Source organism: Diadema antillarum, unplaced genomic scaffold (genome assembly GCF_040938485.1).
Source record: "Diadema antillarum isolate AM-2024a unplaced genomic scaffold, OU_Dant_1.0 seq00000799_RagTag, whole genome shotgun sequence".
In the NCBI taxonomy this organism is placed as follows: Eukaryota; Metazoa; Echinodermata; class Echinoidea; order Diadematoida; family Diadematidae; genus Diadema; species Diadema antillarum.
Genome location: NW_027271683.1, coordinates 128432 through 144115, shown reverse-complemented (window position 1 = coordinate 144115; position 15684 = coordinate 128432). Strand labels below are relative to the sequence as shown.

At 39.5% G+C, this 15684-nt stretch overlaps 1 protein-coding gene across 1 annotated transcript in view; it reads right to left on the bottom strand.

Moving 5' to 3' along the window:
- Positions 1-933: 933 nt before the first annotated feature.
- LOC139739476 (two pore potassium channel protein sup-9-like) overlaps positions 934-15684 on the bottom strand; it is a 52138-nt gene continuing 37387 nt past the window's right edge. Inside the window, exon 2 of the mRNA XM_071650080.1 lies at positions 934-2265. Coding sequence (XP_071506181.1) covers positions 1436-2265 — 830 coding nt within the window. The 3' untranslated portion in view covers positions 934-1435. The remainder of the gene's footprint in view (positions 2266-15684) is intronic.

Below are 15684 nucleotides of genomic sequence, written 5' to 3'. Positions count from 1 at the left end.
ACCGTCGCATTATTCAAAGGTCACACACAGACACAAGATAACATTAAAAAAAGAAAAACCAAAAAAAAAACCAAAAAAAAAAACCCTGACCTGGTATATCAAACAGTGCCCGCTTGATTCTTACGTCATAAAATTGAAGAGAAAAAAAATGTCTTTTAAACATGTCCGTGCCGCAATAAAAAGCGCATCTCATAGATCCTTAAAAAATCAACTTTCATGACTATAATGTACGCCATTAACCTGTATCAATGCTTGACCTAGTTTCATTTTCAGCCGAAAACCCGAACCCCTCCCAGAGAAAAAAAAAAAGTCTCGGTTTAAAAGGGGAATAGCTAAGTGATCTACTCCGATGCGTTTCGAAGCGGGGCGTGTCGAAATGGTTTTAATTGAAAGTATCAACATACGCTCGAGTCAAAGGCAAAGCCAATTCTGGCTAGTCAGTGCATTCAGAACAAGAACCAAAGTTTTAAAAAAAAGTTGGCATTGGACGTTAGAGGAAGTCACCTGGTATTTTTTTTTTTTGGGGGGGGGGGGAACTCTATCAATCCTAGTAGAATATTATTTTGTCATTCACGCATCTTTCAATGTAATACCATTCTTACATTCATCACACAGTGATGTCCTGCATCTCATATGACTTTGAAAGATGCTGCCTTTTATCAAAAATTGTAGTTTTGTAGTTCAATAAGGGCTGAATGACCACTAATATGACCCAAGTGTCAACGAGGAAAGTATTAAAGGCCGAATGATATATCTTATTTTCAACACATTCTGGCGATGTAACACAGGCTCATCAAAATGAACTTATTTGGCTAATACTAGGATTTGTTTTGCTTTTACCTTGTGTTGAGTATCCTAAATTGATCGACATGAGTCTTACTTTTCTTGAGGAAAAAAAAGAGGAAGATATAGGTTTGCAACGAGCATGTCTCCCATGAATATAATAGAAGCGGGGAAAAGTGAACACAAATACATCAAATCATCTTTTTGTAATCCTCCATATTAAAAGGAAGAGAAATATACTTGTTTTTCTTTTTGTTCAGCGTCAGGCTTTGCAGTCCGACCTGAATGTCTGTGTCAGTCATCTTGCATGAATAAAATTAGTCAACAAGCAAAGAACTTTCTGACAGTAAAGAAGCCAGACTTTATCACCTGCCACCCAGACAGCACGTATAATGAAAGCACTCTTGTTTGAACACGTGCAAAAAGAAGATGAACGCACGTATAGTAACCAAGGCAAGTTTGTGCATGAATGTCAGTGGAAATGTTCATACAAAGGCTTACTAATAAAGCTGTCTCGGAGGTATAACCTCCCATATCATATAGCCATTGTTGTAAAGTAGAAGAAGAACGCAGACGACCGGGTCTACAAAATTGCGCCCGATATTCCCAAGGTGTCTATATCATCACTCCATGTAAGTCACAGATTGCGTAATCAAATCGACGCCCGTTTACCTGATCTGTCCGAATTTAGAAATTGATCGAAAACCTCGGCGTCTTCCGAATACAAGGTGCTGTAAACGGCTGGGCTGTAGTTATTTGCGTAAGCCGTTTTTGTGTCCACATTAAAATCCACTGCGTACGAGTCGGCGTTAGTCCTGTGCCGTGCTTTACTGTTGCACGTGCACGTCTGACACAACGGCCTGTGCTCGCCCTTTGCGTGCGGTTCCAATAGCGGTCCGCGCGCGTGGTTGTGATTGTAAAAATTCATATGCGTGTCAATGTGATTTAGCTCTCCCGCGCTGTGCCTTAGCGCTATTTCCTGCTGTTCCTGGGCTTCACGCCTTTCATCCTCTGTATTAAGAGTTAGCAATCTCAGCACGAGCAGGTTCATCACCGACGCAAGAACGACTAGAGCGACCAATATATAAATGATGCTAAAAAACACGTACTCCGGTTTCTCCTGTATCACGTTATTCTTTTGCAAAGCCACGTAGTCGCCGAATCCGACGGTAGTCAGCGTTATCACAACGTAGTAGAGCGCGTCGAGGAAATTCCATTTTTCGAAGTGCACAAACGCCAGGGATCCTGACACGGTAATGATGATGTTAGCAAGGCCGCCAATGATGCATAGCTCCGTGTGGGACACTCCGACCTTCTTGAAGCGCAGACACCCCTTGACTTTCTTCACGCCGAATCCCATCAGGACGTTGAGACGTTCTCCGACGCTCTGGAACATGACCAAGTTTAGCGGAATACCGATGAGGGCGTAGATCATGCAGAAGACTTTTCCTCCAGACGTGTGGGGAGCGGAGTGACCGTAACCTGTCAAGGAAGAAAATTGTGACAAATTTTAGTCTACGAATACTAGTAGTTTCATTTAATACTACTAAAATAGTGTCATCTACAAGAGCGTTGCAGGAGCGAGAGAGAGAGAGAGAGAGAGAGAGAGAGAAGTTTCATGTTTCTTGTGTTCAACAGTATCATTCTGCTCATAAGATCTTCAACATTTCGTCACCATTACGTCATTTCCTGAGGTTTGTGACTTTTGGAGGAGACAATGAAAAACAACAACAAAGAAATTAGAGAAAGAAAAAAATAGAGAGTTGCTAATAAAAGCTTTGTGTCAAACTTCTATATGTTGTTTTGATGTTTGTTTGTTATTGTTGTGTGTATTTTTTTTTCGCCATGCGCTTCCGATTGTTTCCACTCTCACTTTCACTTTTCTACTATCTCCATATACCTGAGCCACTATGTTTCGACCTTGCGCTTCGGATGTCACAACCCTGCTTGTCAATGTCAAATTTCCTGTCCTGCATAACCTAGTCTAGGACACGCTTTGTGCAAAGCTTCATCACCTATCCATAGTCGTAGCGTGTCATGTGACACCATGTAATTCCGAGGGACTTCTTAGAGAAGAAGGGGCTTTGTCGACCTACTTCACATCTTCGGTAGATTACGAAATCCCGCTGAGTGCGAGAAATGCGACGGGCAGCCGTGCGCAGCTCCCGCATTTCATTTTGTGACCGGTTTCCGGACAAGGTGAGAGCATTTGCGTACTGTGTACATCGCAGCACGTGTAATGCCTATTACGTAGTGGTATACCAAATCATTTTTAGTATGTAGAATTCGCATGCATTTTCAAATTTCGAGAACGGACAAGCAAATGCTGTTCCCCCAAACCCCACCAACATCGTTGTGGAGCATTTTCAAAGTTACCATGAGCCAGTCTTGTTTGTGATCATTCGGATCCTAACATCTTTGATAAGAAGTGCAATAAGCTAACATGGAAGGATGGCTTACAGTCTATACTCGCCCATATCAAACTTACATCAAAGAAGGGGAAAATGATCCTCACAAATAACTGGGGTAGGCCTATACCAATGAAACAGATGCAAAATAAGTTGAATTTTCCATTAGATATAAATTTCATATTTGTCAAAATCATCGCGATAAAAACTCAACGAGCAACTAAAATAAGAAGAGCGAGAACAACGCCAACACCATGCGTACAAGGTGGCAGTCTTAGCTATAACTTTGTATACAATAACGAAGGAGCGCTCTACATTGTTCCTATTAACGTGCACAATGGCGCGTGCAATGGGATACGGTTGCAACAGTTGGAAAGCCTAGACTGCTTTGTGATATCGAGAGAGAACACAGCTTGGCGACGTCTTTCTCCGAGACCGTGTTGGTTTTCCTCCCCCGAACCTCTGTCTGCTCCGTGGCATTCCCAGGAGGCGAAGCGGTGTAATGCATCCTCCTCTGTATCGCAGGAACATTTCGGCGAAAATTGGATCTAATGGCGAACACCGCGCTATCATATCTCGAGCAGATCGATGGATTCGCGGTGTGCTTGCCACGGCCGATGACCGGCGGGCCGAACACGAAGAGTGCCCCTGCAGTCACGGGTGGGCGAGTGAGCTCAGATCACTGGACAGAAACGTTCCATTGTAGTACATTTCTAGACTACACACTATCACTACTGATTCCATGTCTCAAGTGGCACAGCGTATTCATTCTACTAAACGTCATTGTTTTATCTGTTTATGAGTGCTAATGTGTTTTTTCTTTTGAACAAAGCTAAAGCTGAGCTTATGGTGCGACGCCTCCCATAAATTGTCACTGTTTATTTCATTCTAAATGAATTGGTACTGAAGGAAAAAAGTGGTACTTTCAATTGAATTAAATCAACAGCAAAAGAAAGCAACCCAAACAATACAAAAAGAAAATCAGCATGAGATCAGGGCGTACACACAATAATATACTCTCGACAAAATGTGCTCTACATAGTTACAATGAAAATAATCAAAGGCATTGTTTTTCTATACAGACTGAAAACTAATCCATCTGTGCTTATCACTCTGGAAGTAAGCACGGAATACATAGACTTCCCAGACGAATTTGGAACAAAATTCATTTCAAGATTCTTTCAAAAGAAATCATGTGGAAAGTGTTGTCTCCAGAATATCTCAGACACTAAAGTGATTTCGGCAGTTCGTGTCTGCGATAGCTGTATCTTTGCGTGCTGAACAAGCAGAATGTCGTAGGGCTTCTATATTTCACTGGTAAAATAACATCTGGGAGAATAAACATGTATTCATCTACCAAAGTAATTTGATAGAATTTGGCTCCTTCAATGACAAATGTAGGTATGCCAGGCGGCTGTTGATTTAAAGTGTACGTGTGTTCGCACAAGATCGTTCGACGGCAGGCGAAAGACGCACAACAACAAGAGCTTTTGATACATAATCCTCCCCTGTTTTCGAATAAAGTCCCTCCTTCACACAACATAACTGACATCCCCCCATTAGATATGCATCGTCCCACAGGTGAGACACGCCGCCTTGCACGTTCTGCAGACGTCCCCGTATCGATCGGAAGGGACAGAAAATCAAGATCTTGAGGAGGTAAAATTTGTAGTCAAGGCCACGTAAAAAAGACTGCTCGAGTCCAGACTAACACAAATCACTCACGATAAGCATCTCTGCATCTTTATGTTGCTTCGATAAAATGTATTCCTCATGGTTCTGCTCTATAACTTGTCTTTCTTTTTCACTCCCGATTTGTTTTCTTTTGTGATTGGATAGGCTCCCTTCTGTTTCTTAATCTCGTATTAATTGTGTCTACATTAAAATATGATTGACAGACCTTCTTTGGGTGGATGACAAATTGATGATATTTGACCTGTCTGACTCAGATATTGCGACGTCGAGAGCTTAGAATTTCTCGAAGGGATCGGAGGGAAAAACTGTATTTGAGTCTTGTCAAGCATGATACTAGAAACTCAAGTGTGTGTGTGTAGGCGGAACAATGGGCCTTGCTGCTACATTAACCTTACATCACTACTCACAAAATGTTTAGTTAAAACCAAGTGGATCCTTAAGATAACACACAGACACGCACGCACACACACACACACACACACACACACACACACATACATGTGCAACCCACTCACAGTCTACCAAAGAGGTTACAATACACACTGCCTACTCATATTATAATTTCTTTGCGCAATACTCTCCTACGCACCGCGAGGAAGGTATACGGGTATACCCAGGTATAAACACTATCAAACTTTTGAGGCTCAGCAATGCGCGACAAGCAAGGGTGCCTCAATGTATCAACTTCTAGGGTTACTAGTACTCTAATTTCTATTAAATACAGGCTACCTTTTTTGCAACATTCGAAAATTAGTAAATAGATGGATTGATAAATATATAAATGAATAGATAATCAATTCAATACATAACTGAAGGAAAAAAGAATTAAATAAACGATAAATTATAAGTAGATGCAAAAATGCTTAGATAGATTAATTAATGACTAGATAGATAGTTAAATGAATAGATTAAGATATAGAAAGAGCGACGAGAGAAACAAAAACTCTTATGTAAGAAAAGAAGAGGGAAATAGTGAAATGTATAGCCACATTTTCTAGAAGGAGATAGACGTGAGGTAGCGAAAGAATAAAGAAAGCACGCCTTGACGCAAGACTAGCGCCATGTATCAAATTCTAAAGCCCACTGTATATAACAGCTTGTCAAACTCGGAAAGTGGCGCCAGTTTTGATCCTAGTTACACTGCACACTAACATACGCTCCCGCAATGCATGATTGTGGCTACTCAAGAATGCGGGTCGTGGATGCGTCCGTCTCCATCTGGTTGTACAGTGTGAGGCGGTGGTAATTATGTAAACATTGCATTACATGTGATCTGCGTAGCGCCTAGCCATAAGGCACCGTGTCTGTTGAACAGGTATACGAAAATGTCTTTTCTTTCCTTTATCTCAGCACAAAACACTGTCTCAACCTACGCATGATAGACGTAGGGAACAAACAGTTGGTTCTGTTATGTGGGTACGAATGTATCAAATGTTAACTATTTTAAAGCCAACAATACACATAATTATACAGAGACAAAGTGTGCAGAAAGTGCTTCATTTCAAAGGAAAATGAGACTGGGGTTAAAACGCAGAGGTTTGTATAATGTCATCGACTGGTACAATGTAAACTTTCAGAAGTAGTGTCTGATTCCTTTTTTAATCAATATTGTCACCCGCTGCATAGCTTTACGATGTTGAGGATTTTCGTTCCCTCACGACACAATTCACATGTCTGAATGCAAAAAAAAAAAAAAATCCAATATAACAATAAACAGTTTCCATAATGTTAAATGTAGTCACGTCACGATGTTTATTTTTTCTTTGACATCATTATTCAGAGTGATTAATCCTTCCCCCGTATGCATCATCTGCAAATAATTGTAATGACCATAGGTCACAATTCGAAAACGCTTGTGGGATTTATTGCCTGTAAAGTAAAATGTGTGAGCAAAACAAAATGTTGCAGAAAGTCAATAGGTTGGAATTCTTTTTTCGTTTTCATTTCTCCAGCTTCAGTTTCCTTCTCAAAAGGTGTGTTTTCTTGCTTTTCTATTCTTGTCGTCGTCATTTTGTCCTTGTTACGTCCTCCTTTTCAAACTTCTATTTCTTTTCTTGCAGAAGCTGTAGTTGTTGCAGTTGTTTTTTTTTTTCTTTGCAATGCTTCGTATATTAACTTCATGGACAATGATGTAGCCTGATTCCTGCCTTGGCTAACAGAAACTTTGCTCTTTTCGACTAGAAAACACGTAATACGGGTGCCAACTTGACTAGAAGTGGCAGAGATTGTTACGAACCCACAAGTCTACCCCCGCGTATAATCTTCCCCATCGCAGGCGGAAACTTCTCTCTTGCGCTGACATTCTCCGGGAATTTGTTTGGCCTACATCGTCATTTACTGGGCAAATTGTCCTTGCCATAGTCAACAAAGGGTTGGTGTTTTCACGTGACGTGTGCCAGTGGAGAACTAAGTCGACAGATGCTGTTGCAAGCATGGTAAGGACTGATAACCTATACCTGGGAGGAAGGGGTTACCGAAGAAGACTGTACGTCTTGTGTTCTGAGGGCGAATTCTGGATAAGGTACTTTGTATCGCTGCGCAGAAAAGAATGGATATTGCGGTTTGGCGTTGCGTGTATTAATGATAAAAATTCACTCGTTTCCCCGCGATCGTCTATGCCGTCGACTGTTGTTCAAAGCGTGTATGAGGATATTTTGCAAAACAACCAAAACCTAACAAAAACAAAGCTATGACAAACCAGTGATATTCCACGCACTAAAAGAGAAAAACACATTCAACAACTTATCTATTCCTTTTAAGCCACATTTGATTTGATACTTTATCATGGTGTGTTTTTGTTTTTCGACCAGCAGACAGAGTAGAACAAAATAATGAGAGGAAAAAATCAATTCTAGCACTGAGTTCCTTTAGGTTTACATCATGTCAGAAATCCTGTTAATGGGAAGTCCTAAACGTTTTCCTGATGTTAAATTTGATCTGCAGACTATGGAATGTGAAGGACTCGAAAGACAGCATTTCTTTTGCTGTTGAACGCGTTTAGTTTTGAAACACTCGAAAAAGAAAAAAAAATGTGCGGCGGACCACCGTGTTTTTTTTTTGTTCCCTGCTCTTTGCGATGACTGAATGAAGTGGGGGCATGAGTTTTGAGTCTCTCACACACAGGACCTCCATTTTATGTCCTATCCGAGGGACAGAGTGTTTTTGCCTCGTACTAGAGGTAGAGATTACACACAACACTTCTCAACTTTAGACTCGGGAATCAAACCCGGGTCATGTGGGTCGAGAGGCAGACGCGCTAAGAGTCGAGTCATTGCAACGTACGAACCAATAACTCGCTTTTCGAAGGGAACAGCCTTTTGCCACACAAATGCCACAATGGCGTGAAAACAATAACATATTTATCAAATATAATAACGTGGCAGACACTAAGCCTTGCAGCAGACACCGCCGTTTGTAAAAGAATGTCCGAGTGTATGATGCTCTTCGAAGAACCCGCTTATAACAAAGAGGAAACTTTATTCTATTAATAATTGTGCTCAAAAGCGAGCAGTTTACTCACTTATTCTAATCTTATTTTTTTCTTAATGGATTGTGTAAGAAATTACGTCTGGTTTAGAAGCATTGCCAACGCAAAATGGTGAGGAATTGAAAAAAAAGTCTGGTATTCATCGAATATTAAAAAAGTGGCTTGCTCTACAAACCCCGCCTTGTGGCCTAAAGCTCTGACACACTGGAGGACGGCATCTCACGTTTTTCTCCTTGTACAACCATACTGTGGTTGTTTGTCTGTTACCATGGCAATCGCTATCACAGACAGACATCCACCCGCGCAAATCACGTTCGATATTATTTTCAGTGATTTGCATGGGCATATTATTCACGAACACACCATGAGAAGCATGAGAAACCACTGAGCAGCTTTTTATTATCTCTCCATGCATAAATTTGATCCGCAGTTGTGCAAATTAGCGTTAGGAAATTGTATCATTCATGACCAGTGAGTAGTAAAATTTGATATTTTGCTTGAAGAAAACTGTATGTATCATGCAGGAACTATGTTCTATCTCTCCCCTTCCACACATAATATGATGATGAAATATGAAAAAAAAAAAACTCTCAACAGTATATCAACCTGCATGTATATGAAACGATCTACTGACCTACATTTTGAGGCCTCGGCCATGATATCGGAATGTCTCCTTTCTTTTGAGGCTGAAATGAAAGGGATGTTGTGTAACATTATCATCTCGTTCTCGAAAGGAAAAAGAAAAGACGCAGAGAATTTGTGGAGGATGGAATAACGACAAAACTATGCAACATTTCTCCTCGTTAATCCGAAGCTTCAGCGAGGATACGGCAGACAGTAGCAACAAATTGACGAATGCAAGGAGAATGCGCCGTGGCACGCACGCTGGTACGTGATTACACGACGATGTTCTTGGTAGGCCAAGAACTGAGCACGTGCAAACGACCGACGGAGCCATGCAGATTAAATCAACCATTAGCAGCTAACTGCGCCCTGCGGACAATGCTATTCATGTGTCATAACCCCACCCCACCCCCCCCCCCCCCCTCCTTCACCCCACTCCCCTTCCCCAAGCTGTCTGGGTTGGCCTCAACAGAGTAAGGGGCCGAGTGGTTTGTACGGGCGACTTTGAGCAATATGATCGACGAGATGAGAAATGATTCCTCGGGTTTGTAGTAGCCATAAGCCATCTTTAAAGGAGAGCTGGCCTCTTTTACGAGACTTCTGGACTGCAATAAAATTCTATTTGCTTTGCTCAAATGAGAAACACCGCTGCAAAAGTAAATTTCATGAAATATGTTTGTGCGTGTGCGTGTGTGTGTGTGTGTGTGTGTATGTGTGTGTATGTATGTATGTATGTATGTATAGAAGAGGGGGTGGCGGAGGGGGCCGAGTTTGAGTTAGCATACTGTGTACATTCTATGTGACAAACTGTTTCATCAAACATGTCTCTTTTGCCCTATGTGTATAGATTAAATTTTACCATGCAGTGTCGCTGTAATGCTGACAGTGCTGATTGGAAGAACTGAAAGCTATAAAGTAAAAAGTATAAAGACAATAAATATTGATGGCTGTAATACGGTGAAGAAGGTGTCTGAGAAACGACTGGAAAAATAATTTTGGCTGTTCAAGCATTAAAAGCAATAAAACTGTATGCAATAAAATTGTAGCCTTGCGTTATTGTGTAACTCCCGAGGGAAATAAGTCACAGCTGCCTTGATTTGACTGTAAATACAGCTAAAGTAAGATTTTGGCGTGTCGGGGAAAAAGTGTTAACTTTCATAAATTGTGCGTAAATGCATAGGGGAAAAAATAAAGCAGAAAAATTTATTCTACTCAATTCATTACTCACGTCAAGGGATCGCTTCGGCAATACAATTCTGTTAGAAACGCTTATCGTATATATATCATTTATATATGATACTATCGACAATGTGTAGATACAAGCGTACACTAAGATAATGTAGAAACCAATAGATCAAATCAATTTAAATCATATCATAATAGTATCATGCATCAGACACGTCACATACAATGCTTGTAGAGCGTGACTAATTGGACATATATTTCTTCTGTTAACGAGAGACAAAATTTCCTCTTACTGCCTATTGATGCGTTCAGAAAGCCCGAAAATTCACAGAAATTACTTAAGTGTGAAGATTGCCATGCGTGAGGGAAGGGAGGCGTGTTTCTCTTTAATAATCCTTTCCTTTCCAAAGAAAACACTGTACATGAGTCAGCTTTTCCACGAAGTTACAGATCCGAGAAGATCTGCGGTAGATCTTAACTTATTGCTCGCGGGAGACGGATATGCCATGTGCAAGATCTTACAGCCTGGGGTTAATCTCTTTAGTTAAATTTTGGCTTTGACATTTTTGAAGAGTGTCATCGCATTTCTAACCATCGTCCATCATCAGATAGAACAAGATGCAACCCTGCCAGTATGTGATACTTAGTACCTCACTTATTCCATAACAAGGAATATCCAAAAGGAATGATGAAGAATACTCGGTATTTTATTATTAGGTTATTTGTTTTTAACAGCTTTCACGACAAATACGTCAAATCATCAAGAATGAAATTCATTCATTATGAGACCAAATTCTTCATTTTGTTACATCTATTCCTTTGTAGTCTTTTAGACCATCCGTTATAGATTGTTTCTCGTTGGTAATGTAATTATTCACACCTAAAAAGGGTAATTATATTGTAGTGTAAAGCGTGACTACCATTTTAATTTTCAACATCATTCTACACTCTCAGTAGTCTGAAATTGGTCGTGAATTTCATTATCATAAATGTCGTAACAACCGACAGGTCGTATAGGTGTACATAACCTATTATCATCGTCATCACCTTTTTCAATATAATATTCTCTTAAATTATTCAATCCCGTAATATAGAAGACGCTCATTCCTTCTCATAATCTACATTTTCCCATTAAGTTATCAAAGCGGAGCTGATTATATAGATTAATCCATCGCTTCCTAAAGTTTCTTGTAATACAATGATTATCCATAATGTTTAAGACACAGGTCACTTTAATAGGGTTGGGTTAATATTTAATCATGGATTTCTTTATCTCTATCTATCTCCAACACTTCCAATGTAGCGCGGGGTTGAAAGTTGTCACAAAAATCATATCATTTTCAGCTGATGTTTTTAAAAAACAGGACAAATCACAACAAGACATAAAATTACTCTTTGTGACTTCCTAGATGATGAAAGCATTATGATATTGATTACTGCAGAAAAGTTCAAATGGTTTTACACTTGATGTTTTCATTGTCCACATGAGCTTGTACACCATTATGGGAGGCGTCTTCCGCGTGAAACTTCATTTGCTCCATCAGTCGAATCCACAGACTCCGATTAATGGTGGACAGTTTCTCCTCTGTATATTATAAAATGAAGAAGCAGGGACGTTTTACTCATCGATTATAAGAAATCTTTGCCATCCGCTTGTTGACCTATTACCGCTATGATAGGTGTATCGAACGGGACCCCTGTGCCCCGGACGCAGGCTGGTAAGAAAACTTGCTATCGATCATTTTGCAAGTACTCTCCCAAATGGGTTCAATAAATCATGACCCGGAGGGGGTAAATGTGATTGAAAATCATACGTCCACGACATTGTCACCTCGGAAAAAAAGAACAACAGCCCCTACCTCACATCACATTATACGTCTCTCTCTAGGCGCGAACGTGAAAATTTGAAACGCAATTTAAATCAAGGGTAGCGTAAAACGCAGGGATACTGAGTGTTTTCTATTAAGTGTACCGTGTTCCAGCTGGCCAAATTTCATTTTCATCTGATCTCACTCCTATACAGAAAAAACAATAATCAAAGGATGATAATCTCAGTGTGAAAGGAGTTGTTGTTTACAGTTTTCTGTACAATGTGAAGAGGTCCGATATACATTAAAACCCAGAGAAATGGGCATGAAGGAAGCAGCGACGCGCCCTGTGGTGTCACTGGTGTTGCATGCGGACAGTGAAATAGACCTCATGGGTTTATATAGGGAAAGACCCGTTCCTGTCCAAAAGAGAGCAAAAAGATGATTTCCTTTTTTTCACTTGGACGCCATGGATTCCATTAGGATGCGTTCACACTTTTTTATTAAGTTCATCCTCTGAAACCGACTGAAAAAAAAATTACAGCAGTATAATTTACAAAAAATGACCATTGAAACACCTACACAATCTTGTCAGCATGTCCGATGGGCTTTACCACACCTAAATGGACGCAGCTGAGTGTTATTATACGTCGACATTCTTTGTCGCTTCAGGATTATATCGATAATCTTGACTATGCTTGTCTAAATTATGCGGAAGGGAAATTATTAATGGTTTTTGTCTCGATCGTTTTCATTTGGCAGCTGTAAAATGCGTCTTCATTGGAGGATGTTTTGAGATTTTCATTTATCGAAATGGAAAATTTGAAGTAATCTGGCAAGTGAAGAGAGAAAAAAAAAACATGGAGTATTTTATCCAAGTCTAAGCATGATACCCAAGCAATTACTCGTCTTACGTATAATATTAAATACAAATACACATTTTTTACATCGGGGAATAGAAACCATTACAAAGATGATGTGTTTGTTTCCTTACTTCGGGAAATGGATAGATTTTGCTTTGTTTTTTGTTTTTTTGTTTCCTTTGTTTTACCAGTAAGCCATAAATTTCTTGACATAATTTCCGTGAACATGGTGAAGGTAACGTTGTTGGTCCCTGACTGGATGGACCCTTCCTCCAACTCATTTCTAATAATCTGTCGGTGTTAGTTACTACTATTTTTTATGCATTGTAAAGACCGAATCAACACGAAGCTATAAAAATCATATACCTCAGCTACTGCGCAGTTGTGTCCATCGGTCAACTTAAAAAACGGAAATACTGTATGCTTAAAGATGATATTGAAATACAACCCGCTGCAACATGTTCAAAGATATGAAACTAGTGTGCACGCAAAAAAGTATATAAAAGTTGTTTTTTTGTCTTGATTCTTTATAAGAAATCAACAGCCCAAACGACGGCAGATGAAAAACTTATTGCTCCATGGAAGAAAATGAAAGAGATGAAATCTAAAGTGAAATATATAAGCTTAAGTAACAGGAATGAGCATTTTGTTCCAACAAAAGTAAAGAAGACCCTAAATGCACTAGCTGCTCATGAAATTTACATGTCGGCAAAGTCATATGCGTGTAATGCTTCAAAACAAATACACATAGTCGCCAATCGTGAAATTATGCATTCCACGTCACGCAGGCTGGAAATCTGATGCTAAACATGAAACTGTCATCGCATGAAATATGAAATTGAAGCTGAAAGTCCATCTAAGCCAATTTCACCGGTTAAAGTACTACTGTCACTATACAGTATATGCTCGGACATTTTCTGTCAGATGAATTATTCACATGGGGGAGAACGGACAAAAGTGGCAGTACTAGAACTTTCGAGAAATAGGAATAAATAACTTTTTTCAACAATCCTTTTTACTTCAAACTAAATTTCTAAAACTTGAAGTACATTCAAGGAGGAAGCATGCCTCGGGTGACGGCCTATTATGTAAAAATAACCATTAAGCATGGCAGATGAAATAAAATTTTCCATGTTGTTTTAGCCATATCCTATTGCCAAAAATGTTTAAACTCAACAATCAATGCATAAGAATACTTCAAAGAATTTGTTTCAAAACGAGAACAACATTCCCTTCTGTTCTTTTATTTAAGTTTTTATTTCAATCTATATCATATTTGAAACCTCATTTTTTGTTTTTTGTTTTTCATAATTTATGTTGTATTACGGGCGTGATTCTCTTGGGAAACATACAGATAAGAACACTCATAATGATGATTATTGTCATGATGATATAACAATAACAATTAAAACTATTATAATATTTACAATAATGACAATACCTATATTTATAATAATAATAAGTAGTGATTAAAATACTTGCAGTAAGAAGAAGATGAAGACGAGAAATTGTTATTTTGCTGATAGGCCCTTGGTTGCTCGATGTGTACTGCGTTTTTGGGTGTATGCGTGTACGTGTTTCCTTCCCTTTTATTTGCCTTTGGCTTCCATTTGAGAACTTCCCCTCAAAATGAAGAAATGATTGAGTCAGATCGTATATGCGCTCTTCCGACGACAGAAACAAAAATCCCTCAAAAGATGCAAAACCTAAGGCCCCCCTAGCTGCTTGCCAATGTCGAGGGGCCTGATTGAAAGCAACGCTGACAAAAAAATAATCAAGATATGCAACTTAATGTCACCATAATTACCTCACGGTAAGACCTGCTTCAAAACTGATGAGGAACATCTTTTCAGTACAAATCTGATTACGCCAATTGTCGTTTGGAGTCACGCTCGTGTATGGCACCGAGAACAAGGAATGCATAGCGCAGGTTTTATTGTGTCACATCTAATCTGCTACTAAATGGAATTTCAGTAAGGTGATAGAGGAAACACGTTTCCTCTCTCTCTCTCTCTCTTCTCTTCAACCTTACCATGTTTACTCTTTTTCTCCCTCTCCTCACTTTTCTTTATGATTTTTTTCTATCTCCTTTTCTTTTCTTTTTTTGCTACTTGATATGTGTTTACACATGTGTTTACGCAAAAAAAAATAAATAAAAAGACAATTTACTCCATGGAGAACAATGCAAATAGAAGAAAACGATTAGAAATACTTACTAACTATAATTGTGAAGTTTTTCACTTAGTCTTGTTTTGTTTTATTTTGTTTTTTGTTTTTTCTCGTCTTCTGTTTTATTTTTGTAGTTTATCCCTCTCTTTTTTTCTTTTGGTTGAGGACAAGACTCGCAAATTATATGTGGAGAGCTTTAGATGTACCATGATTTGTGGAGACTTTAATACGGCTCGATCGAAATGAGAGTCGACGTGTTTGTAATTGTCTGACCATGGATGGATCCTATCAACAAGATTGAAACATGTATGTCGGGTGATGATGCTAATGACAAGATTGTTCAGAATTCGTGCACTTAAAAGCCACCGATGGACCGGGTAAGAAAGCTTTGCAGCGAGTACATAATTTTGCCGATAATTACCTTAATTGTACCCCATTTCGTCGGAGATAAGGCGAACGCATGGAAAACTTGCAGCCGGCGCATTTACACATGCATCACCAATTCGCTCGCCGTACCACTTATCCCAAATTAGACCTATCACATCGCAAATCTATCGCCTTCGTATTCCATGCGTCATTTTGCCGGCGGCTTCGAAACCGTAATCGCTAACATTAAGCCGTCTTGGGTTTCATAAACGCGTCGGAGAACGTCCTTTCGCACC